The following is a 27361-nucleotide window of genomic DNA, read 5'->3' as shown; positions in this document are numbered from 1 at the left end:
GAGCCGAGCATGCGCGCTGCGGGCGGCTTCCCGCCCGCCTCCCGTCCCGCCGCACAAACGTGCCCCYGCCCCTCCCTCTCTCCCTCCCGCCTGCGGTGCGGTGCGCGCGCTGGGTAGTTGTGGCAGCGCGCGACGAAGGCGCGGGCGTTAACGGCCGCTCCCGTAGTGCTCGGTAGGTCAGCGGCGGCAGCGGCAGGAGGGGGCCCCGCCTTGCCTCGCCGCCGCTCCCGGGCCTCGCTTCCCCTTCCGCCAGCCAGCCGCGGGGCCGGCCCTGCGCGCGCGGGCGCGCTCCGCCGCCGGCGCCGTTAACGGTCGCTGCCGCGCGGCGCGGGCCTGTGGCGCCTTGGGCCTCTGCGAGCTCTGGCAGGGTCCCTTTCGCTGGTGCTCGGCTCCGCGCTCCTGCACTAGAAAAGCGCTTTGGCTGGTGCTAGGGAGGAGCGTCTCCGTTAAAGCACAAGCGAGAGCTTCTAGCCTGCATCGAGTGCTGTCTCCTGTCCTCCCAGGCAGGTGTGCTTGCAGTAGGCTGTGAAGCCYGGCTTGGCTGTAGCATGCTACTCCTTCGCTGTGTAGAAGCTTAGCATCTTGCAGTGTGAGTATGGGTGCAAGTAGCACTACCTCCATGCAGAAGGGTGTATGAAATTTTCCAAGGAAATAGAATACATAACTTGTATGGAAGTCTCCTTTTGAAAGGAGTGTGCTAGGAAAACCTAGCTTATCCAAATGAGTTTAACTGGCTAGCCTGGCAAGGGGACCTTGAAGAGGCTTCAAGTTAGCACCTTAGTCACCTGCTGACACAGCTGGTTTTTTGCTAACTCAGATGTTAGGTTGGTAGCAAATCATCTTTTACTCAGCATTAGTCCATTGCAAGGAGTCAACTTAAATGYATCTGTGATTCTGGAGCAGTATCAGCTCAATGTTGTTCTTAATATTAGCTGTTAATAGAAAAATATTTCTTTAAATTGCACAAACTGAGGAGGAAGATCCACTTTCAGGCTATAGGAAAGAGTGTGTTGCAGCATTTTTTTTTTCTACCAAGTTCATTCCCCTTAGGGATGGGCTGCTCAGTGAGAAATGCATGTGTTTTTTTTTTTTTTCTGATTAGTAATATGAGAAACCAGAGCCCTTGGGTTAGGGAACTTGCCAGGAACTTGCTTTATCTCTGTGGGAATCTTTCCAACCACTGTGGACATCCAAGAGCTATGCTGCAGGGTTTGTAGGAAAGAAGTATATACCTTTTGTATATATGTGTCAATAGAAAGCTTAAACATGGYCTCTTTTAATATAAAATATTAAGCAGTTGATTTTTGAATTTTATCTTATTTTTTTTTCTGTATCCTTAAGATCTCCAGTAATTGGCCTTAATGACCACTGAGGAGGTTGACTCTTACCTGTAATGAGGTCCAATTGTAACTGTGGTCTGGAGAGCAAAGGTGCATGACAGTAAGAGTTGGGGGGGGGGAAGGTAAGAGAGGAGCTTGTTCTTAGGCCAAGTTGTTATTTGGACATTCTCAAGAATGTCTTCAGAGACAAATAAACTTACCATGTTACATCTCTGCTGTGGCTCTAAGATAAGTTCTACTGAAGCATTAACTTTCAATTTACAGAGCTGACCTGTTCTCAGTTGTTGGGTCAGTTTTGTGAGCTGTGTTTTGATTTGTCACCTGTATATTCTCAGGAGCTAAAGCACAACTTCTTTGAAAGTTTTTAACTTTCCTAAAAGTGTAGGAAAGGAGGGAGTAAAAGGTAATGTAATTAACTCTTTGTAATTAGCATTTTCACCTGCTGCTCTAGGTTATTTAGAATACAATTTCACAGACATAAAGGTTGAATGAAAAATGATGGTTAACCAGTCTGCTCAAATGCATATGGGCTTTGATCAAAATCAGCTCCTATCCTGCATTCAGCTGTGGCCTCTCTAGTTTATGTGAACTTTGCTTAGTTATCAGCTGCTTGTAGTGATTGAGTTACATTCATAATACACACCTGTGAGTGCATTTGAGTCTTGGAATGGGAGACTACAGTATGAGAACAAATGTGGAACTGYCCATAGCTTCTATCCTACATTTTTTGGAGTAATAGCGTCACCAGAGTCCTGTTTTCTAAATATGAMTACCTTTCAGCAAAATATTCAACAAGCTATATGCTGAACAGTAAGAAGAACTAAATCAGCATGTGAAATTTCTTTTTAAATAATGCGAATAGAAAGACATCTAGGATTTTTTTTTCTGTATTTACATTTTTCATGATAGAATAATGTATACATTTACAGGCACTTTAACTTGAACTCCCTACCACATTTTTGTTTGATTCAAATATCCTGTGTTGGCAGGAATAACCAAGTTGCCTGTGGGTATGCAAAAAGAATAAAAAGTCAGAATTGACTGTCAGAAATCTTAATATCACCTGTTCTTATATACCCTATTCCAATCTTTTCGTATGGTAAGTAGTGAAAGCAAAACCTATTTCTTAGACTGAGGAATTTAAGAAATCTGCATGTTTTTCAATTCTATCAGATATRAAAGCAGTAATTGCAATAATGAAAGATTAACTGTATCTTTTTTGTTCTTGTATAGTACATGGGGTGCCATCAGATGATTCACCTTCAAATAGCATCAGTAAAAAATCTCTTGGATGGTTTCAAAGGTAACTTTTATTTTGTCTTCACAATGAAAAGCGTCCCTTTCAGTAAGTTTCATGTTAAAAGTTGGTCTTTTAAACCATTATCTCTTCATCTGATAAAGGCAGATAGGACTTAAGTGTATAGAGTAAATTAGTATGTGTGGTAGGAACTATCTGTATGATGCATGGATTTTTGTGACAAAGTCATACTTAACCCTGCATATGTGATGTACAGGGAGATTAGTAAGCTGATTTAATTTTCTCTTTAAGCTTTCCTTAAAACATTTTTTTATATAAAAATTTTGCTGTTTTTTTTAGATATACAGCAGTATGCATTATTGTTTATCTGTTGGGCCTGCCTGAAGAAAGCCATAGTTTTAAGATGTATATTGTCAATTTCATAAAAAGTGGAGTCAAATGAAGTATATGTCAAATTTTATCTCAAATGGTTGTTGAAAAAAAATCTGAGCTAAGGCAGATTGGCAGAAGGATTGAGGTAGGAAGGCAACTCTGGAGACTATCTAGTCCAAAGCTTCTGGTTAAGCAGAGTTGCCTAAAGTGTATTGCCCAGGATTATATCCAGATGGCTTTTGAACAGCTTCAGGGATGGAGACTCCATGGCCTCTCTGGGCAAATAATACTCTGATACTAAAGCAAAGTATTAGCTATTTTGAATACACGTAAGTGACCACTATAATCTTTCTTTTCTGTGCCTAGTGTGGTTAGTAATAGCAGTGTCATAAATTGGAGAAAAATATTTTATGTATTAAAGTTAAGGTCAGCTAGGTTCAGCATAGTGTTCTATGTCAAAGTTTGACTGAAGTGTTCTGAGGGTGTACTCATCCTTAATTTTCTCAGAAGCTAGGCTAGGTATTTCCCATTTTTATCTCAGTCACCTTACTAGCTCACTAGAGTAGTTGAGAGAGCCAAGAAGCTGCAAAACAGGGATCCAAGCAAGGCTCAAAAGAACTCTATTCCCTGTCTAGCCTCGCCCATCTGAATACAGGGTGACTCCTGGATTGTCTGCAATTCAAAATTTCAGAGCCTGGGCATCCATTAGGCAAAACGTTCAAGAAGAAAGCTGATCAGTACAGTGGACAGAGAACTGTAATTCATTTTTGTSGTAAACACGAACACTTTCTTCTGGGAACAGAAATGTATTTAGAAATATTCTGCAAATGGAATTACAGTTGTCACCAAGCTTCATAAAACTGTCATTTAAAACTATCATATGAAGCATTTGGCAGTTCTTACCTTTGCTTAAAAATACTGATCATCAGATAAAATTCAAATATTGACTGTATTTACGTAAGAAATACTATTTTTCTAATGAGTCCAGAAATAGCATGAAAGATGTAAAACTGAGATTCTAGCCCAGTGGGATAATCCAGAATCTGTTGAATGAGTTGAAGCTAATTTCTTGTTTCCCACTGAATTCTCTGTATGAATAATTACATTTTTCCTTCCTAAATTTTGTCAGAATTTGCAAAAAGTATTTACTTTATCATTGGACTTCAGTGTTACAGAACATTGCTTTATTCATGTTCATTTAGACCTTGTGATATGGGCATCCTACATAGACCTCTATTACTACAGGAGTAGCAAGCTCAGTACAAAGCAGCAGTGTGTGAAATTAATGCAAATTATGCTATGGACAGCTGTATTGTAAACAGGATGATGTATTGGAGAAAATTTTTTGCATCATTTGTAAAACACTTCGGGATCCTTTGGAAGAAGAATTGCAGTTTTATTTTTAAGATACCGCAAAAGCTGGAAGATTAAAATGCAGTTTGAGCCTTTGTGCATCTGAATCAAGTACCACCTTAGACACTCGGAATAGGCACACAAAATAATTGTGCAGTATCTGTTTGTACTAAATGTATTGAGCATTTAATCAAATCAGTCCACCACAAACTTCTAGCTAATGTTTTTGTTTTATACTTACTACCTATAAGTACTTATATTATACAATAGGATAGAACTGGCACAGATTTAACTGATCTGTCTAGAGCAAACATGGAGTTTCTCTGTTAAGTAGGAGAAAAAAAAGTTGTTCACTGTTTTTGTCATAATAGCACAGCTGGTTCACAGGTAAACTACTAAGCCCTGTGAGCTCCAAGAATTCATTTTCTCATCTCTAATGCGCTCAGTGTAGAAAGTGTAGATCACTTTGTCCTTATTCTGTATTCTGATAATGGGGGGGTCCCTGCAATTTCTTTCCTCCAATCTTAATCTTCTGCTTTTTTTCTAGTTCGTTGAATATCAATTGTATTGTAACTGAAAGCTAAATTGGTATCTAAATACTAATGTTCCATATAATAAAGTGATTCCAGATAAGTGAACATTTGAAATAAAATTACATTGTTCCATTCTTTCTTATATTGCTGTAGTGTATGCACTAAAATATATTTAAGCATGAAGACACTTCTGTTTATAGTGCATACATGATATTCCTTGAAATTTCATTCCAAATTTGTGAATAAGTTATGATACTGTGTCATTTAGATCTAAGTGCCACATTTCTTTGTTATCTTCTTTTTATGCCAAACCTATATAGGGTATAACAGGGCTGGAAAGGAAGTGTGGCAGTTTTCTGGCTATACAAGTTTGCTAGAGTGCTAGCTTCATAAGATGCCATTGCAGGTRGCACATGAATTAGGGGAGGCACTATTACAAAATGAACACTTGACTGGAAATCTTTTCAGTCACCTCTTTACTACCAGCTAGAGACTAAAGCTGATAAAAAGGCATTTCATTGGTGGCATATGACATCGATACTGAGACATATCTACTTGGAGCCTAAGAGGTAGCCAACAGAATTWAAAATTTTGGTATAGACCTATGAATTCCTTAATTGCCTAATTTTTTTTCTTCCCCTTCAAAATTATTTCARTTGCTGCTTTAGTGGCTGTATCAAAGCTGGAGAACAGACTGGCAGGTTTTCTTTATGTACTCCTTTTGCCTCAGTACAAAAGAACCTAGATTTGGTGATGTCCAGGCAGGCTGCAGATGTTAGGGATTTGTRCATACTCTAAGATTGAGATTGTTTTCTGTGATGCTGCAGAGTTGAGAGAGGAGTATCTGAATGATTGCTTCTTGAGATAAAGGTTTTAAAGCTTCCAATTCTTCGCTGTGTTATTACTGAGATACTTCAGCACTCTTGGTCTGAGTTTTACATTATATTTATATATTATTTTGCATTATTTATTTTTAACTAAATGTTTTCGTAATTGTTAAATTCAGATATAAACAACTAAGATTTTGTTCCTRTATATATAGTAACTTTTTGGCCTGTATAGCACTGTAATCAGGGCAACTTGTAATTGTGCAAGTAAAATAGAAACATGCCTAGTAAGAACACTCTTTAGAAAATACAAGTCTAAAGTGAGAGTCTTATTTTCTAAACTTTCTTTTCTGTATTTGTCCAGAACTTCTGCAAGAAGGTACCATTCTTTTTTACAATTCTGGCAGTAGGATTATTGAGCCATTTTTCTAGAGTGTCAGTTTAACAGGAGTTATTAATATTCTCACTAAAAGGTTGAAAAACTTTTCAGTAAGTGGAACAAATCCACCAGCATTTCAGACTGTCATATATTTTCCGGAGCCTTTTAAATGTTAATGATTCTTCTGCAGAAGTCAGAAAATAGTGACTAGATTCCGATAACTACCTCAAGAGTAAATACAATTGATTGCTGTGAAAAGTGGTGGTGCTTATGTTTGTCAGCTTTGAAAGGCCTGMGGTCTCCATCTGTTTATATTGTTGCTGCGCAGGATGACTGAGATTGCCAACTGCTTGCTTCGGCTCTGATAGAACAGATATAAAAAGCTCTTCATGTACGCGGGAGATAATGTCCTCGTCTCTTGTTTAGGCAGTCTGTACATATGCTAAAATTCTGTGACTTGTTTTGGTACCATGTTGCTGTCAGTATATTACTAWCAGGCATTGTAATAAAATATATTTCAGAAATATAAAATGTGCTTTTCTTTGCAATATTTATTTCCTGTAATTCCACTTCTGGTTTTCAGATGAGTAGGACAAGAGGGAACTTTGGAAGCTTCAGTTCTGATCTGAAGCTCACAGAATTCAGTAACAAGTTCATCTGTTCGTTTCATTGACCATTTGGGTCCACATGGCCCAAAATCAAGCCATGGATTTTTTTTTTTTTTTTTTTTTTTTTTTTTTTTTTTTTTTTTTTTACTTGTCAATGTAAGGACTTTTCCTTTCTCAGTTCCTATATCTGTGAGAATCTGTGAAGGCAGCTGTTCTTGATCTTCATAGAAAAACAAATATATCTTCAGACTTTGCTTAGTTTTTCCTGACTTTCAATTTCAAAGACGAAAGAGGGATGATGCAGTTATCAAAACCAATATATTTGAGACTTCTACCTYACTGTTAAAGGTACTTGAAATTTGCTGATTAAAGTATTTTGTAATGGGAAAGCTGTCAGGTAGATAGAGATATGCACCTCCACAGATGCACTGTGATGTTGCAAGCTTTGATTCCTTAAACAGGAGAGAGAGAATTTCAATCAGTTCGCCTTATTTCCTGGAATTTGCACTGTTAGAGAACTGCTGTCTATTTTAGTTAACATAGCAAACAACAGATAGTAGAAAATACGGTTCACCAAGGGCAAACTGAAATTTGTTTGAAAATAACATTTAAAATTGAAATTGGTGTTTTGCAACTCCTGGTGGCCTTGGTTGTCTGACTGGTTAAGTTATACCTGGGATCTTAACAGCCTGAAAGCCCAGCATCAGAATGCAGACCAGTTTTCTCTTGCTTTAGAACTGAATTGACAATCAGAAAATGTTATTTACAGAAACAAAGGGCCTTTTGTTTAAATAATAAACATTAACACTCTTATAAACTAGAGGATACAAGTCTCCTCTAGTGCTTTTGTTTGTATTTTTGTTAACAAGATGAACTTTTCTTTCCTCTTTTACTTTTGAAGACATCGGTTATAGAATTCTGAATTAAGCATCCAAACACTTTAATATTACAAAGATGATCGTAATCATGTCCTTTGTGGAAGATAGTGGTGGTTGAAGCCCAGATCCAAAAGAGTAGGACTTCTCTCTCAAGTTTTTTGGTACAACTGAAATTCATGTTGTTTATTAGAGAAGACCAGGAGTAAATTGGCTGATGTTTTTCCACAGATTATGAATTTCCTAAAAATTTTCAGATTGTTGTRGAGTCTAAAAGTATTTAAGAAATATATTTTCTTAGTCATCTTTCAAAGACCTGATGAAGTGTTCATGAGGCCACCTAGATCTGCAGATCCAGGGCTGAAAGGTAGTGTGTTATGTAGCTCATCCTAGAGGGCTCTCAGAATGGGAAACTGGATCAGAAGGAGAAAGACTTGCGTTAATTTAATGAGAAATACCCCACTACAAGAACGTTTGAGAAATGTTTTTGAAAACATTTTGATTTTTTAAAAAAGTTAAATATTTTCCAGTCTTTTTCATGGGTCTTGTAGTGAAGTGACTTGATTTATGAACATACTTCTTCTGTAGAAGCAGCAGACTTCATTAAAATCACATGTTACGTATTGTATTTAGATACCCAAAAGGAAATGGTGTTATGTCTGGCATGGTATGCCGTGCAATTAGAGTATGGACCTGCGGCAAAAYATGCACAAACAAAATCCATAGCTTGTCTATCTTCTTTATCCTAGAATACCTGCTGGAGTCGCTGCTGCTGCAGTTACTTGGTACCAGCTTGGGAGCAGGGATGGGATGGGCCTAGTGCTGTGCAGAGATACAAGGTGCACCCAGGGGATATAGGCAGTTGACGTGAGAAGGGTTTGTTATCACTGCAATAGAATCTGAATATTTAGGCATATGYTTTTTATATTCAAAATGAAGACTTTATGCTGTTTATTTCTTGATTGTTCRTTATAGTCTAATCTTGCCAATGTTGGAAAGATAATTGCTAACTTATCTATTGTAATTTATGTCTTCTGCTTGTTTTTTGGAAAGTCAATAGGTTGTAGTTAAGCTTATTTTGAAATACATGTAAGGTAGAGTCTCTGTGCATCATTGTTAGTAACTGATTTTATCTTCTTTCAAAAGGAGTATTATATTGCTGTCATCTGACTCCCTGAGTTTGTTAAAACAGTAATGGAATCAKTAAAAGCACTTATCTTGACTTTTGCTCTGCCTTATCATTTTTTCAGATAGAAACTTGTTTGGGATTTGCTTTTCTAATCAACTAATGCAGTTTTTTTTCCCCATCAAATTCAGGTTTTCTCAAGAAATGAAAAAAGTCTCAGGTTCTCTTCGAAGTGATGAGTAAAATGCATCTTGCCTTGAATGTTTTTTTCCTGTATATCAGAGCGTATTAAATTTACTCAGCTCTTTTCTCTGTTAGGAACAGAAACAGTGAACTTCAATGAAACTATAGTTGACCCGTTCTATATAGAATAACAATGAAAAATTTAGAATTTTCCAGGTTCTGTTGGTTGAAAAGAATCCATGGAAGTTAGCCTAACAGTGGTATCAGATGTTCTCCATGAGGGAATAGCAAATGTTGTCATTAACTGCTCCCATAAGCTATTTATGCATCAGTTTGGATAGAAGGAGTGATTGTAAAATAAATATCAATTACATATGTGCTTTTTTCCAGCAGACATTATTTCAGTTATTTCCACAGCATGTGCTTAACGTGATCTCCCCCCCCCMAAAAAAATCAATCTCTTTAAGCACATCTTTATCTAGCAATTTAGATGACGTGAAGAAAATGTAATGTAACTTGATCTGTGACTATATTTGGTTATAAAACTCACTTTTTAAAACAGTGAGTAAGGAGAAATTATTTGATAAACAAGGGAAATAGATACTGGAATTGGCATGAGTTCTTTGGGAACATGCCAGTGTAGATGTGCTTTTGAGTGTGCTATAAGTATACATGTCAGATCAGCTTCTTTAAAACAGCATAATTTCTTGGGCTATGCGTACATTCCTTTTCCATTTTGTTTTCTTATACTAGATCGTAAAAGAGTGTAAACTCTGTAGATGAGATGGACCCAGAYGATGTTCTGTATCAGATCTTCAGCTGCATGCATTGCTAGTTCTAAATTGACCTGCRGGGAGTATGAATAGGTTGCAATTCAGCTGTTCCCCAGTCTTCCCTTGTGCAGCGCTTGACCCCAGTGGATGGTGCATTGACTTACGAGGCATGAGGCTAGTTCATTTCTACAGTCGAGATGAAACCTTTCATCAAAGATGTGTTGCATCACTTCTTTGCTTGTAAAGCAGCACTAATCCTAAAGAGCAATCACAAACTTTCCACCTCTAGTGCTGCTATTAACATTTAATTCTTGTACTCAGAGGTTAGTATTTTCCTCTGATTTAACGGGATTAAACCAGTYTTGAATTATCATGTATACTGTTGTAAGTACAAAACATGGTGGTAAACTTTTGAGCCTGAAACTAGACTTAAAATGCTAATGTAATGTAGAAAACTCTAGATAACCTTTACATATGAAAAAAWTAAATCCCCACTGAACTGTGTTTTGATTCATAAAAGATTAGCAGATGAGTAGGTCATTACCAATTCTTCTGAGATGTCAAGGACTCCCCACCCCTTTCCAAAATGCTAATATTATCTTCAAGAGTGAGGTTTTTCTTTTTTGAAAGATAATCTTAAGCCAAGGCCTTTTTGTATGGTCTTCCATTTTATGATATTTACTCCCTTAAGAAAAGTTGAGCTGTGATTGGAGGGAGAAAGAAGGTAAACTTTGCCTAACAGCAGCATTCTATACAGCAACACAATACAAGAGGTTTTGCAGTGCTCTGCGGTGCAGGATATTACTGATGGAGAGTCTTTTTCCATTTTTACGTGTCCAGTGAAAACTTTAACAGAGCTGCCCACTGAACTGTCAATATCAGGGCTGTTTGGAAAACAGTGCCTGCATAGAATAACTTTCAGGATCAGRGTTTACAATTCAAAGATTAATTTAAAATGTAAGTACTTATATCTTTTAAGCAGTGGGTTATCCAAGTTAAATGGATAGGCATAGGTACAAAGGCTGGACAGCTGAGTTGCAGTTTGGGATTAGAATTTTAATCTACTTTGGTGCTAGTAGAGTATAAYTTATTTGGCAAAATAAAAAAATGGCATCAGTAGTAAAAATATGATTGTGCAGTTGTTAATTCCTGTATATGTTATGATGTACCTCTCCTCTCTTCTATGTTTAGCTTTTTGAACCAGGAATGCAGTTTTAAATGGATACTGTTTTGTACATCTTTCTACTCACCTCCATCAAAGCAAGTATTTATTTTGCTTAGTTATAAACATTAAAGCCTTGCCTCCATGCCCCATCACTTAATATATTTCCTTCTTTTTACTATGATTTAAATGTTCAGGTTTCTATGTAGCTTGTGTTGGCATTAATCAGCTGCAGTTCTTTCTATATTGTAATATCATACAAGCTCCTTTTGAGAAAAAATTTTAGTTAATACATTTAGTATTTTGGCTCTTGTTTGTCACTGAGTACCTTGTACTTAATGAGTGTTATCTTTATTTTGGGAGAAAAACAATTATTTCTATCTAATGTTTGTACTGCAAACTTGATCTTCATGTGTTACTTTTCAAATACGTGCTGACTAATGTGATAGTTTAGCCATTTGTTTTGTCATTTTTCTTTTTCTTTTGCTCTGCTAATTCAAAACTGTTTTGTGTGTTAATGTTAACGTGAAATGTCACGTTTCATTTAACATTAATTGTTTTGAGCCCAGGGCTCTTTAGTTGCCATTAATTTGGAGGATATACTTCTTTTGGCTGAAGGATGAAGCTTTATATATGGGGCTGTGAACAATATAGTTCTTAAAATGACATCAGGTAATTCAGTAAGAACGTTAGCCGAGATAAGCATACCAGAAGTAGAGTTTGTTCGTTCTTTTATTACAGAGGGGGTGACACTTGTAAAGGTTGCCAGTCTTTGTGGAGAAAGATAATAGGTCATGCTTCCAGTGTAGTAGTTTTTTGTTTTTCTGCTTTATCTGCTAATTTTAARATCTTCTCTTTTAAGTTGAGCCCATAAAAACAAGTTTTTATTATTATGAAATTTACAAGGAGGAAAAAAAAAAACAATGTGTAATTTGCTCATTACTTGTTGGGCTCAAGGCTGCAGTAGCTCATTATTTCAATTCCACGTGCTTCCTAACACAAGCAAGTAAAAACTGGAGTTGTCCAAAGAAATCAGTTAAATAAGGTAGCCTTATCTGGAAAGGCTAGCAAGTTGCTTCATGCTGCTTCCCCTCCCTTGCATTACTCTTCATTGTTTTCCTCCAGTTTTCCTCTTTCAGGCTTTCACAGAAGGTAAAATTAACTTTTGTGCAGATGACATGGAAGCTGAAGTACTGCGGAAGTTGTACATAGTTATAGCTGTCCTGTAAAATTACCTCAGTTAGCGGGGAATAAGGTCAGTTTACAAAAGACTGTTCAAAGCTACTTCTGGATATCAGACTCACTGGTATACTGGGCATTAAATTGGGCATATCTTTTTAAAAAGATAKGTTTCTAATATTGATGCTGCTTTTTCTGTTCTATACTGAAACKTCTTACAAGTATTTCTCAAATATTTTTCTGCAGACTACAGTGATTTGAGCATTATATAGCAATTCACATGGTTATGTGGATAAAAGTCAGCACTAATACACTGTTAGCCACGTCAGTCTTGTATATGCTGACAGTCATRCTGTTGTTGTCTTAGTAAAGATGAAACAAGTATAGAATTTGCAACATTTGGTAGATAAAAAACTGTATACGCAAGGCCTATGAGAGCATTACAGTTCCAGTACACAAAAATGGAGTAAACTGGAAGGTGAGCATTTTTTTCAATCTCCAGTCATTCCTCATTACATTGAGTTATATTGTTAGAAGTGATCTTTAATTTTACTTCACCTTGGAGTGRCTTCTGACCGAAGACAAATGGATAAGTAAGGTTTCCCTGTTTAGTTTCCATCCTTTTCATAATTCAAGAGCTTTAAAAGCTATGCAAAATTATTTTTTCTTCCAGCCACCTTCATGCTCACATATTGTTGTTTTGTCAGGACAGCTTTGCAGTAAGATTGATCATCTTTTATTGTCTAGAATGCCACCTTGCTCTGAAGAAAGGTGACTTCCTGTCAGTCRGCTGCTGGTGTGGATGAACGTGTTAAGTCTGCGTATATTTGACTGAATTTTCTCCCAGAATATATTTAGGGGGAAGAAGGATAAGAAATAGGCTGGGCRGAACATTTCCAGGTATTAGAATAGTGAGAGTGAAATAAATGATACTGAAGACTTTTCAGATTAAYGGTTTGTAATGGGTCAAGCAGATAGAGTTGTTCTCATTCCCTTGGTGTAATACAGCCCCCCAAAAGGGAGTCAAGGTAAATAGTGTAAGAAAAAATTATATAAAAATATGTTACTGAATTAAAGCTATTTGAATGAAAGTATGGAGCAATAGTCATATTAGCGTGGTACAGGAAATAATGTAGGTGTTGCCTCTGATATTGAAATAATGAAGAAAATTTTACATATTTACCAGAAACAACACAGCTGCCAAAAGGTTTTTATCAGTAATTCTGCTGCTAAACACTTAAAATTATAGAGGGAGACCAAAGATGACTGATGCCTTGAGTTTTTTAGTTTTAGGCTGCTTGAGATCTTTTTAGTAGGCTGATTTACTATAGAAAAGGATGGATGTATGTGGCAACCATACAGATCAACACACATTTCAAGCATTTTGTTCACAGTGGGTAGGTAGAAAGACTTTTAATTGATAATGATTTGTAGAAACTTTTGTGGTACATACCTGTTGAATGAGTAGGAGAGAAACTGATCTACGATCTTTGGAATATAATCAAATCACTCTGAATAACTAGTCTGTAATATGCATTACTGCCCTAAAACATATGTTTTATATGAGAGATAGGAAAAAACTTATCTTGRTGTTTGAAATGAGGAAGTATACATTTAAAAGGCACCTTTGGTTCAGTCAGCTGTGTTGTTAGTTACTCAGTGTCACCTGTTCTCTGTTAAAGCTTAACTAGTTTGCTAAACTAACATCTATCTAGACCATTGAAAAGTAAAGGCTTATATATTAAAAAGTTAATGGTAATTTCTTTCATGTATCATATATCTTAATTTTCKTGCTATGGCTTTTTAACTTTCTGTCTCCAGGAGTTCTGCTGCATTTTCATTAGTTTAAGATATTCTGAATTTTTTTTTATCTTTAATTTTGTTTCTTCTAGTGGTCTAGTAAATTAACAGTCATACTCCTTGTCCATAATGCGTGTGAAAAACCATTTGCTGACATTCATACAGTCCTGTGAAGAGGTAGGCATGCCACTTGTGTAGCCACAATAAGGAGCAAGCGTGTGCAGTGAACCACCTATATGATCTTTATAGTGCCTTTCATTATTGTATAATGCCACCTTGGCCCAAGTCTGAATGTTAAAATTCCTCAAGGGAGCTTTATCTTGGGGAAAAAAATATTARTATTTTAAAACATTAATTTTTAGACAGAAGAGCCTATCTTTTTTCAGTTAGTGTTAGGGTGGAAGTGTATTCTTTACTGCGGGGGGGGAGGGGAACCCAACCTGAAATTGTAACTTGAAAATTTTGTATTTTCTGGAAAGAAACTAGAGATTTTCATGTGAAATCAGCACTGTTATGTAGTTAAAAGCTCTTGGTTTTTTAAAAAATAATGCTGACATCAGAAGCATGTGTGTATACACTTTGAGAGTTTGGATTTATTAAAATTTTGTATAATGCCAGCTTTCTTACGTAGATGTGAAGGTATCAGTAAAGATCAGCAGTTTAATGCATCATATCAGTTACATGGAACCCCACAGAAGTGCGCTTATGATACCAGAAGAAAGGTAAAGTTGCATACTAAAGAATTATGTGCAAAATATGGCCCAAAGTGGGGARAAAATAGAAAGGGTCTAATTCTTTGGAAGTTGTCTGATAACCTGAAATACAAGGTATTAATCCTGTCAAAAAAAAAATAATAATAATAAAAAAAAAAAACTTGCTGTTTCTGGTTACAGGAAGGTTAAATATTTGCTGCTCTGGAGCAGCAAACTAAGCAGTGATAGAATGACCTCTTGATTGAGCTGTTGGTCCAAAAGAGGTGTTGTGAGCTTGCTACGCCAACTGGTTTCTCCTGGAACTGTTTGTGCAGTTTCTAGTTTTGCAGCCGTGGAGCACGGCATGCTATAGGTATGACTTGTGTGCTGCCGGTGTGGCTCCTTGTGTGAGTGGGTTGGTGGCTTTTTTCAGCTAACAAATACCTAACTTGAATAGCTGCTTAATACTGAGAAATTAAAAATTAGTCCACTTCAAAAATGCAGGAGTGTGTAACTTATAATGTATCCACTTGTGGTAGAAAGTGAACAGCATTTTACTAACACTACCAGATAACTAATTTATCCTTCATTAGGAAAATCATCGTTTTGTGAATACCTTTTCAACACTCTGTCTCCCACAATACAGAGGCACAAGCACAGCACAGCCTTGCCTACTGCCATTGTCCAAAACGTGGGCAATCCCCCTTTTCCTTGGCCTGTGAATGTGTAGTCAGCATCCATTTTTTATAATAAAACTTAACCTTTTTTGACTCAAGTTACTGTAAAGTGCAAAAGTGGTAGTGGCTTTGTATTGCAAATGTGGGCTTTTTGTTTGCCACAGCATGGAAGTYGCATACAATACAGATGAGTGAATTTTGTTTCTGCAAGCTTCCAAACACATGTGATTATGGGAGGAGACTTTTATTACACCTATCTGTATGCTGTAGCCAGTTAATCTAAGGTGATACGTACTTCTTGTGGAAGATGGCTTCTAATAACTTTCATAAAATGTGAAATAYCAGCTTGCATTTTGTTACAACTGTAAGAAAGAATCTGATTTTTGGAAAAATACTATGAATTTATGCAGGAAGATCTGCTTGATTAATGTTATCAAGTCTGTTACACGATATTACATGGATGTTCTGACTTTTGTGTTAGTATATTAAATAGAAATGCATTTACTGCTCTAGAAAAAGATTTTACAGAAATACATTAAATTAAAGTCCAAACAATTGTTGCTCAATTTGGAAACTGTTCTCTTACTTGCTCAAAAATTTCAGTTTAAAAAAAAGCAGACCTTTCCATGAAGTAGAAAAAAAAAACTGATGCTGATTTGACATTGTTTTTTAATCTTCTCATCCTAATAACTCCAATGTGCAGCTGTTAACATGGTCATAACTATTTCTACTACATCTCATCATGACTGTKACCAGTTGCCTCATTTTAATCTTAATTCTTGTATTGCTTTATTTACCTCAGTTTATCAGAAGTTTTAAGTCCTAAAATAGTTTTTTATTGGTCTGTTACTTATTGATAATTTCCTGCAGATTTGAGTTTTTTGACAAAAACGTGATGCTACACTAGTATTGTGAGTTTTTGGAATATATTGGAATATTTTCTTGATGGAAAGGAAAGCATTTATGAGTTCAAAAAGTTTTCAAATGTAGGGGTTTGAGGAATGTGTGTTATCTTTTTTTTGTATGTCTCTGACCTTTTACCTTTATCTTACTTTCCTCCTCAGGAGGTCACTGTTCTGACGAACTTTTAACTTCTTTTATTTGTAACAGCCACTGCATGTTCATGTCTCTTTAATTATGTGTTTTATGTATTGCAAAACAAAAATCATTAAATTGTGGTTATTTTTTAAAAGAGGAGAGCTTGCAGGAGACAAAACGGTAGTGGTAGTAACAAGGAACTCATAAAAGCCTACTACCTTTACTCTGATTATTTTAAAGACAAGAGCATGTGAGTGGGTGTATTGAGAGTATATCAGAGTGTTCAGATCTTGCCTCATTTAGTTCTCATGTAATAATCCCTTTAAAGTAAAATTATTGCACCTGTTGAGTAAATGTCTACATACAACTCAAACTCATATTTAAAGGAGAAACGCGTTTATTTTAGCTCAAGGAAAATACTTCCTTTTGGAGCACAACTTTAGAGACCACAGACCTTGATCTTCCAGATGTGTAGGTTTATATGTTAAACCATTAGTAATCCCATTTCATCGCTTACCATGTAATTATGATAATAGTTAAATGGTAGGCTTGTGAAGAACAAGGTAGTGTCTCTAGCTTTAAGGACAGTTTTAGATTGTTTTGTAATTTGATTTGACTTACGTTTTGGGGAGTGTCAAACTGTATGGAACTTCCCATGCACTCTCTGGTGTTAGTTTAAGTAGCTGACATCTCTGCTTATATTGCTGCAGTATTCAGGAAGGTGTCTCTTGCAATGCCTCAGTGGTGTTTCGTGTTCAGAAAAGTGTTTTGTTGCTGAAAGCACTGTAGGTGATAGTTTTGATGTATATTGTCTTATGGCAATATAATGCCAAATATACCTTTTATGCCTTTATGAACCAACACTAGCTTTCTTGAGGCCAAATGTTGTCACAGTGCTCTGTTACTAACCTGTGTGAGATTAAATAGATCAGTACTGGGGCTCTTTAAATATAAATAATATTAAATATTAAAACAAATAGCCTTATCCTCAATAGTAATCTACATTCAGATAACATTTAGAGGTAATACTACCCTAATTACTGTACCACAGAGGCAGATGGAGGAGGTTTGTGATTTTTTTCATAAATTTAGATACTGACTAGCATAATTCTTCCTATACTACAGTATCTGTTTAAGGACAGATCTGTGCCCAGTATTTCAGAAGTGTCACTTACATGAGCAAAATAATTATCTTGGAGTAAAATTCATTTTAGTTRAACAGATCAAATTTTCAGTAAATAAGTCTAAAGTCATTGCTTGAGAGTTTGGATTAAAATTTATGTGAAAGATATCATTTGGTAACAACCACAAAATGGATATAAGGAAGGAATTGAAAATACTGAAATAAAGATGACAAAAATAAGAGCCTATAATTGCCCATCCCATCTACCAACTGCCTATATATACATGCACTCTTTCTCATACATGCATATTCTTTTGATTTCTTGTTAGATCCAACCAGTTTACAGTCCAAAATTGTTCTTTTGTGTCTCCTTGGGTTACCATTTGATGACAGAAGCATAATCGTCTTTTAATCCCATCTTTTACGTCCATCACAGATGTAGCATATAAGATTATTTCTGTTATGAGCGTTTCAGTTTTTCTTCTGTCAGTCTTTATTTCCTTTGGGTTTTTTTTTTCTTTTCTTTTTGGACTGGGTTTCTTGTCAATTTGATGGATAGGTGCTGTTGCTGGATGCATGTGCTCATTCACTTGTAGAGCCAGCAGGAGACGTTAGTGTTAAGATCATTCTTCTCTTTTCTTGTGCAACCTAAGAGCAAATATATGTTGGTCATTTCATCAGAGAATTACTGTTTCAGGTTCTAGAAGTGTATGAAGCTGACATTACATTGCTTGCAATTGATTTAGTTTTTCAAAATTACAGCCAAGCTGTACAGCCACAGGACTTGGGTTTTTTTTTTAAAGAGACAAATTCTGGAGGAAGAGTTGAGCAGTATAGTAAAGGTACCAGGAGGGTCTCCTGTCATATGCTGTGAATCCTGCATCCAGTGGTTTGTTTCTGTTCTGCTTTCCCTTTGGTTGGCCAATGTCTTAGTTTTCCACTCTTTTAGAATATGGACTTTCCTAGAAAGAGACAGTATCTTGAATTGAACTGAAAGTAAATATTCCAGAGATTGCCATTAAGATTTTTTTTTCCTGTTGCAAGATCAGTGAGACATGGTGGTAGGATTATTTGGAGGTTTTTGTTTTCTGACTCTTTAGACGGAGGTATAGAATCAAGTCTGTGAGAAGAAGGCATGAAGTATTTGAGAGAAACTCCTACTTTGTGCATGTATATTTGCATAATCTGAAAGGCCAGCTTTTCAACAGGTTATGACCAGTATAACTCCTTTTGCATGTTGTGGGTCTACTCAGATCAGTAACTATTTATTAGGTTAAGAAAGATGTTCAGCATTGATCTGCAGCAAATGAAAGCTGCAAGTGCAAGAACATACTGTTATTTTTACCTCCCCCTGCCCCCAATMTGGGGAAGGGGGAGGAATGGACTTCTAGAGAGGAAAAGAAATTACAGTGTTTATATTGCTCTAATCCCTTTGATATCTTCTGAAAGGTTACGGTCTGTTTCTSTAATTTTACTTAGGGTTTGAAGTTATCTTATGTAACAGACATAATGAAAGTGTTACCAGAGATGGAATTCCCRCAGTTTACTTTCCCTTACAGGCTGCTAACCTTAAGGAAACTATATTTGGATGTAGTTTTTAATAAGAGCAGGGATTTATATCTTGCTGCTCTTAACATTTAGGAGTGATAGGCAGCTGAAGCTGTGAGTCTCCCTTTAATTACCTTGGCCTAACACTTTAGTGAGTAGCCTGGCTAGTGAATACTGTTATGGAATCATGAACGTATGGATTAAAATACGGAATAAAAGTAATGATAGGTACTTCTAAGGTCATTTAATAGCTTCTATTTAGCATCAAGCAATGCTTCTAGAGTATTTAAGTATTGAAAGAGGATATTTAAAGCCATTTCAAGTATTTTGTCCTACATATGGTAAATGACTATAGATATTGATAAACAATGTTAGTTTGTAGCATAGACATAGCTGATCATAAAAAGGACTGTTAAAGTGAAAATTCTTGTCTTACTATRTAGGTTGGAGGAACAATTATATTCTGTAATAAATCTGTTGTAGTAATTATATTAATATTTAGTTGCAATGTCTTGCAAATGCAAAACTTGCTGATGTAGTTACTAGTTTTTTAATAGATCATTGACCCATCAATCAGACTCTGACCGTTTCAGAGATAAAAAGCTGGGCTTCCATTGGCTCTTACGAATAGAGCTCCTTTCCACAAATTAAGAAATGGTGTAATAATTAACAGATATAATGGATATGTGCATTGAAGTTTTGGTTATATCTTTGAGCTTTAGCTCCTGTTATCTTTGGTGTAGTTAACCCCTATCTACCCACAGGTAATTTAAATACATTGTAAAAATGAATTAGTTTTGTGGCAATGGCATGTTGCTATATGTCAGACTGATAGKTTTTTAATTTTTTGGAGATCTTCTRTAATAAGAGYTGATGTTAATCTTCTTTCAGACTTTATTCTTTTAAACCAAGGCAGAGAGAACTTAACGTAGCAACTTTAACTAGTAATGCTGTTCTCAAGATACGATTCTTTGCAGTGATTTTTGAAACAATTTTAAATAGAGAAAATTTACCTAAACATCTTAAGACATTTTATTTGGTTTAGAGATTTTAATGATTATAAATACTGATGATTACTGATATTTCAGTTTGATATCTTTGACCTAGTAAGTCATTTGGAAATTGCCAAAGCAGGTCACTCTGGACTCATAAGGCAAATCAGGAAGTAGACAAAGGTCACTAGCTGTTCCGAAGTTCTAAAGATCTTAAAAATCAAAATTTAAGGCTTTGAAAATAGAAATAATATTTTTAGTTGCAAATCTTCAATAGCTAATATCAAGATTCAGTTGTTTTGATGTAATATACTAAGTGCAAAAAAATGTGAATCGGGAAGAAGAAAAGAGAATCCAAAGTTTAGAGGTAAATTTTAGTTGAAGTCAAAGAAAAAATACCCGAATTTACATACAATTTTTCTTTCTTTGTAAAGGTGGGGGATAGGGGGAAGAGAAATGATAGCTAAAATGAGATGATAAAATACTCTTTAACTGGAAGTTCATCAGGCCATAGCAGCTCTTTGTTTTCAAAAGTGTTTTCCTATTAAAAATCTTTGACCTCTTAATCAGTGCTATCTTTTCCACATGTTTTGTTTAACACTTTATTTCAGGAGTGTTTTAATACTTCATATTTATTCAGAACCCTTGTAAAGAGGATCACATCTTTACTAGAGGAYGCTCATTTTTGTACTAGAATGTGGCAAAGTCGTCATCTTATTGTAAACTCAATTTGATCTACTTCAGGGAAAGCACGTTGCTTAATGACATTAATTGTCTCTAAATGGATACCATAATAGGTCTTGCCAAYGTTTGGTTCTTTGTGTTCAGTAGCCTGCAGATTTTTCTGTCATTGCCCAGGTTTTACTAATGTAGTAAATAAGTCACTATTTATTTTTTCATTTTTATGTAAGTCATATCAGTGTTACCCACGTAGAAGTTGTACGCGTAAAATGAATATGCAGTTGTCTACAAAATGCATTTCCATAATGCTGTTTAGTATTAGTTGCAGATCTTAGTATCTGTATGTATGGATGCATATTTGTAGTTGTAAAAAAGATAACTTATTCTGAAGGAAAACGAAGCAATTCTTCAATATTTGGCAGTGTCGTGTCTGCTCTAACCTGAGTCCAGAATATTGCAGATGCAAGAGGGATTAGCTTTTTCAAAATATACTGTGACATTATGCCAAGATCTTCAGGTCCATAAAGTGAAGTCCTCAAGAAAAGAAAATAGCAGGGGCACACTTCTCCTTTTTCTTTGCCATTTAGCATCTCTGTACRTGTCCACACAGTCAGTTTATCTCTTGATGGAAGATAAGCAAAAGTAGTMTGTAGCTTATGCATTTCTGATCCAAGAGGGGCCTACATTGAGACTCAGGAATGCAACCTTCTCTGCTCCTAACCCTATCTTCATGAACTTTCTCGTTATTTATTCCTTTATTTTAACTCATCTATTCAGTAGTCCCTTCATCCTCTGACGCTGTGATGTACTCTTACTTCCTTCATCAGTGATATATATAATTAATATTTTCCACTATATTCTAATCTTTACATGCATACTATTTAATATGTGATGTTGTATTGCAAGCAAAATTAAAGGAAACCACAAAATTAGTTTATATAACAAATGAAAATAATGAGATGATACACTCATATTTATTCTTTAGTTCTGTTTTTTCCTTAAATTTAATTAAATCTAAATGAATTTTTTTTTTTTTTTTTTTTTTTTTTTTTTTGCTTCAAGGATCTTATCTTCCTATTCATTTTATCTGTTTTGTTAAATGGCTTAAAAATGTAGAGAACTTAAAATTTCATTCAGTTGAATCTCAAGAGGAAAAATAGTAGATAGAATTTATAAAGAACATGAGTCTACCAAGATGCCAGCTTTATGTCTAATTTAGACTCTACTGTTTGAAGAGAGTTTGTGAGTTTGTGTTTAGATATACTGAGAAGAAAGTTTAGCGCTATTGGGAAGCATTTAGGTTTGTCTTGTTGTTTTCATACATTGGCAAAATCTTTTTGTTAAAAGCAAGATAGCGGTGCTTGAGAATTAAAAACAAAGCTAGTTCCCATGGTTTTAATCATATGGGGAGTAGACAGAATACTAAGCAAAAAAAAAGTTTGAATATGATTCTTCAGTAATATTTTCCTTYAAGTATTAACTGATTAAATCATTGTTCAGCTGTGATTATTGGAAGGGTGAATTTGAACAATGATACAGGGTATCTCTGCTAGAAAGTAGTGTGAAATAGTTACTTTTTCTAGGATCCTATACTACTTTAATATGTGCAATGTATTTTTAGTATGARAATGGTATGTTTAGCTCATGAGATGTATACATTTAAGTTTTCCTTTTGTTTCTTGTTTTTAAGCTAAACAATACAGGCRTTTGCTTTCGTACATCATGTGAAGCCCTGCATTATATTTGCAGGAAACAGTCTAGGACRTAAAGCAGCTGGTCTTTAATTTTGAGGACTTTACACTGTAACATCATAAGCACTAGTTTTTCTATAGATATAAGYTGAGTTGTTGAAATGTCTTGCAACTCCATGTTATAAACGGACCTCTAAACACACTGTTCTACTTATCTTTTCAGCAACCAGATTGCCCTTTCCAGTGTCCTCAGAACTCAGCAAGAAGTGTTCGTTGGGCTCTTAATTATTCTTTGGACACTGGCACTGAACCTCAGTTTTTCCTATAAGAAAGCTTAGAAAGAGCTCTGTGTAAGCTTCCTCTGAGGGTAGAGAAAGCAGGTAAGCAAATATTTTGTCTTGGACACGTTTTAGTTCATGTTTAAGATTTCTTTCTCCCTAAAATTGCTGATGCAAAAAGCCTCAGTTTTCAAATACACAGGTGTCAGGTATGTTTTGCTTGATTTTTTTTTTTTTTTTTTTTTTGGAGTTAGATTCACAAAGGGGAAATCATTCTTAAGCAACCTGATAGCCGCTACAATAAAATGACTGGCTTGGTAGGTGAGGGGAGAGCAGTGAATATTGTCTGCCTTGACTTCACTGAGGCCTTCAGTGCTCTCCTGTAACATCCTCATAGGCAGCCTGATGAAGTATGGGGTAGGTGAGCAGAGAGTGAGGYGAAGTGAAAGCTAGCTGAATGGCCAGACTCAGAGGGTTGTGAAGTGTGGCATGAAGCCTAGTTGGAGGCCAGTAACTAACAGTGTATCCCAGGGATCAATACTGGATCCATAGTGCACTGTCAGCAGTTGTGGACAATACAGAACTGGGAGGAGAGGGCTATGCTACTGTTCAGAGAGGCCTCAACAGGCTGGAGAGATGGGCAGGGAGGAACCTCGTGGAGTTCAACACAGGGAACTGTGAAGTCCTGCACCTGGGGAGGAATAGCCTCATGCTCCAGTACAGGCTGGGGCCCACCAGCTGGAAAGCAGCATTATGGGAAAGGAGTCGGTGGGTCCCGGTGGACGCTGAGATGCACTTAGGCCAGCAAGATGCCCTTGCAGCAAAGAAAGCCAGCAGTATCTGGGCCCGTGTGAGAAGGAACATTGCCAGCAGGTTGAGGGAGGTAATCCTTTCCCTCTSCTCAGAACTGGTGAGGCATTTAGAGTGCTGGATCCAGTGCTGAGCTCCCAATATGAAAGGCATGGAGCTACTGGAGTGAGTCCAGTGAGAGCCACTAAGGTGATGAAGATACTAGARCACCTGTCGTATGAGAGGCTGAGAACTGGGCCTGTTCAGCCTAGAGAGGGGAAGGCTAACACCAATGTTGTTSTATGTTGTAGCTTCTTTATATTCCGTGATTCTGTATCTAAGTTCTGTGGTTGTGTATTGTTTTTGCAGTTACAATATACTTGAGTTCAGGCTTTCAGTATGTTGATGGAATTTTTGCGTGTTACTGTGAACTTTATGAATGTGACTCTAGTGACTCCTAGTGGAGTGTTAAGAAACTGACTGACTTTCGTGCTAAATGAAATACACAAATATTTTTCATTGCTATGTTAATTTTCTCTTTATTCTCTTTGCAGCTGGATTAGCTTTTGGATTTCACTTCTGGTGTTCTGCATATGCTATCACTATGGAATTCCTATTGCAGCACCTTTTCTTAACATCAGTCCCAAACCAGACATTATAATTAGGTGTCTACATTTTAATGAACATTTGTAGGTGTATGTAAATATTTTAAACTCACAATATCGCAGAGATCTAAAAGTATTAATTTTTTTTTTTTGTGCTAGGCGAGGTAGGTATGGTTTTAATATGGTAGAAAAACTAGTACCTACCTGGGCAGTATGGCAATATTATATATGAATTAAAGCTACTTCTGCTCAAGTTCCATTGTGACCAGTCAGTGTTTATTAAATAATGATAAATTTATTGATAACATCTTGAAATCTGCCTTTGATAAGATAATCGTGTACTTACTACAGTATTCTTGTGCTAGAACAGCAGCAATCACTGACCATGTAAAGTAATGTTTTAGCAAACTCTCTTAATCTAMAGTAAGTCTAGTATTACTGATCACTTAGTAATTATTTAATCCAGAGGACGAAATTACGTCCTAGCCCTGCTGTAAAAAATAGAGGCAATTATTTCATATGATTTAAAATCAAGTCCTAGATAATGACTTTGCATTTGAGTGTTTAATTGCTGATGTCCATAAATAAACATCATAACTCTGCTCAGATAATTAAATTTAAACTAGTACTAAAGGAAGTTTAACTTCCTGGAAATTTTGTTTGATACTTTTCAGTACAAACTGAACTTCACTGCAAGTCTACATCTGCTACATGTTTGGAAGCATCAGAAATGAAACAATTCAGTTTTATATAAGAAAACTGGGCAATAGATTTCCATTTTTATGCTGTGTGCATGTAATTTTATGGGCTTTGAAGAATATAGTGGTATTTATTCTTTTATAGTTAGAAAAGCTGTTTTCATCTTTAGTTATTTTTAAATTCAGGCTTAATAGTTTTGCATTTGCCAATATTCAGCATTATATATATTGCACAAACCACATTGTTTAAGGTCAAACTTACACAGCAATCAGAAATGTCTAAAAGACCTCAGATCCATATTTTTGTTGGAGCACCTAGTATTCCAAGCCAGCTGGAGGTGTCAGAACGTAATAGTTCAGTGTCTGCTACTGAAAAATGGAGAGAACTCCACTGTTCTTGTGATAGACATAGTCTTTTTTCTGAAAAATGTAAAAGTACTGACAGTAGTCAGTACTTAATGTTTCTGGGTGAAAGCTCTATAGTGACAGCAGTTCCTACAAGTGGTTACTGCTCCCAGCAATCTGAACAGGGAAGATCAGTGGTAACAGAAGAGTGCTTGACATCTGTAACTTTGGTGGAAACCAGTCCCAGTACTCCTAAGATGACTGGCAKTTTAATTTACTCTGATTGTCAATTGTCTAAAGATAGAAGTGCGCACACAAGCGTAAATCAGGCTACAGATGAACACCTTTCTCAAATGTTTAGAGAATTGGAAGAACAGGATGAAAAACAATCATGCRTCTGTCGTTCAAACCTCACAGAAGGAAAAAACAGTCATTTGGAAGTTAACTGCTCTGAGATTTCTAATTTGGTTGCCTCTACTAAGCAGATTAGCATACATCTAAGGTCTATGGGAGAAGATGTTCCATCAGGCCATATAAGTGACTGCCATGAACATCTAAGTCAGTATCTGGATGTGTTTTTCCCCTCAAATCAAGAGTCAAAACCAAAAGGAGAACTAAATGATTGTTCGAACCTTGCAGTATCAACTGACACTGAATTTCGTAGTATATTGACTTCAAGTCAGATGGCTGTTCTTGCACAAGGTGACTTTAAGAAACAAAATGAGATGCAGAAAAGAACCATTGAACTACTGGAAACAGAAGTAGGGAATAAACATGAAGAAAGGCAATATGAACACTTCAGTCTTAATTCTGATGTCAGAACATGTCATATTGTGGCTGAAAATGCATTTGAACAAGAGTGTACAGGTTCTCTTGAACTTTTCAGCTCTGAGTGTGATGGCAAAACTTTCTGTTTTGACACTACAATAAGAGAAGGAAGTGCTCATGAAAATACAAATGCATCTGAAGAACTTCCTAATGTTCCTGCTGAACAATTTTTAAATGAAGTCCTTATTGAACCATTGAGCTCAGGAATACTGTGCTCCCAAATAAGCAGTTCTCATAACAGCTCTTTTAAAAGAGCCCACAAGTCTGAAGAGTCTCTTTATATTTTTCACTCTGCATTTAAAAGACAGCTGAAATCAAAGAGAGCTAAACTGAATTCTTCTCTAGCTGGTCCTGAAATGAGAATGGATCAAGAGAGGRTGACAGAGTTCAAGAAACTTCAGAAGCATCTTCTATCATTACTTAAGAACTGCTGCTGCAAAAATCAAAAATACAGTGTTTTGGTAGCAATAGTACATCCCTGTCATATTAAAGAAATACAGAAAAAGACAAGACCCAGATCTTTATCTAAAGTCCCAGTAGCAACGATTGTAGTTACTGACCAGTCCAAAATTGAAAGAAAGGTTGTGCTATGGCGTGCTGCTGCATTTTGGTCACTCACTGTGTTTCCTGGAGATATTGTACTACTTACAGGTAAGTACTCCTTGCTTGCTTGCCTTTTTAAAATTTTAAGTCTTTAAAATGTCTGCTAGTAGCACAGTGTGTAACCAGTAATTTGGAACCACCACGAAGCATCTGAAAGCATGGCTCAATGTCACTTTGAATTCCCCAAATCATCATACCATTGGAACATAAATTCTGTAGAAGTTGGTCATTTCTTATATGTAGTCTTTGGTCTGAGGCAGCATATAGACCCTTACAGCAGTGCTATAAATAGACATCTTTTGTAACCTGTTAGTTTTTTAAAACAGTTGTTAAGGTGCAAGTGCTACCATAAACTGAAAGATGTGCTAGTTATTTACGTATTTTTCTTTTTTACTTTTGTATGTCCCTGCTATTGGACCAGCAGGTTGACCAGAAAATTGTGATGTTTCTGCTGAGTTTCAGGAGAGGAAATACTCTTCTTCCATGAAAGATTTTCAGGGTTCTAGGGTTAGATGTAATTGGTAACTGGCCTAGACTGCATGAGTAAAAGATTGTCTTCAGTTTACCTTTTACATGTCAGTTAATGAAGACTGCTCCTGACAAATCCTTGTGATCTTTAATTGCTGACAGGAGCAAAATCCTCCCCAATTAAACAAATGCATCTCATGCAGTGCTATGAGAGCTATGATGCATCTAATTTAAGGTTGGATTTGACCAAAACTTACACCACCAAAATTGCTGTGATTTGACCAGTTCTTCTGGGGATATGCAAAAAACTACACAATATAACATTTTTCATGTTTGAATACTACTACAGCTGATTTTTTTAAGATGCCTATTTATTTCAGTTGCTTGAAAAAAGAAAAAGTGCTTATGTTGCAAAACTGGGTATTTTAGGGATTGAAGATAAGCTGGGCTTTTTCCTGCTTCTCTGTTTAGATGTTCTTATTGCAAAATCCAYCAAATGTGCTTTTAGGTGAACCTAGTGTTTTATTACTCACTGTG

General features: G+C 36.2%; 1 protein-coding gene across 5 annotated transcripts in view; it reads left to right on the top strand.

The window, feature by feature from the left end:
- Positions 1-78: 78 nt before the first annotated feature.
- SHLD2 (shieldin complex subunit 2) overlaps positions 79-27361 on the top strand; it is a 46349-nt gene continuing 19066 nt past the window's right edge. For 2 of the 5 annotated variants that reach the window (XM_085323724.1, XM_085323729.1), the window contains exons 1-4: positions 79-172; positions 2574-2643; positions 22434-22590; positions 23832-26404. In XM_085323724.1, the coding sequence (XP_085179850.1) occupies positions 24856-26404 (1549 nt within the window). In that variant the 5' untranslated portion in view covers positions 79-172; positions 2574-2643; positions 22434-22590; positions 23832-24855. Of the gene's footprint in view, positions 173-436; positions 590-1128; positions 1225-2573; positions 2644-22433; positions 22591-23831; positions 26405-27361 lie in introns of those variants that run through there. The other 3 variants (XM_085323726.1, XM_085323725.1, XM_085323728.1) reach the window with 3 other exon arrangements.

This window comes from Rhea americana, unplaced genomic scaffold, assembly GCF_003343005.1.
Source record: "Rhea americana isolate MKP2758 unplaced genomic scaffold, rheAme1 scaffold_86, whole genome shotgun sequence".
Taxonomy (NCBI): Eukaryota; Metazoa; Chordata; class Aves; order Rheiformes; family Rheidae; genus Rhea; species Rhea americana.
This window is presented reverse-complemented; position numbering and strand designations above follow the sequence as displayed.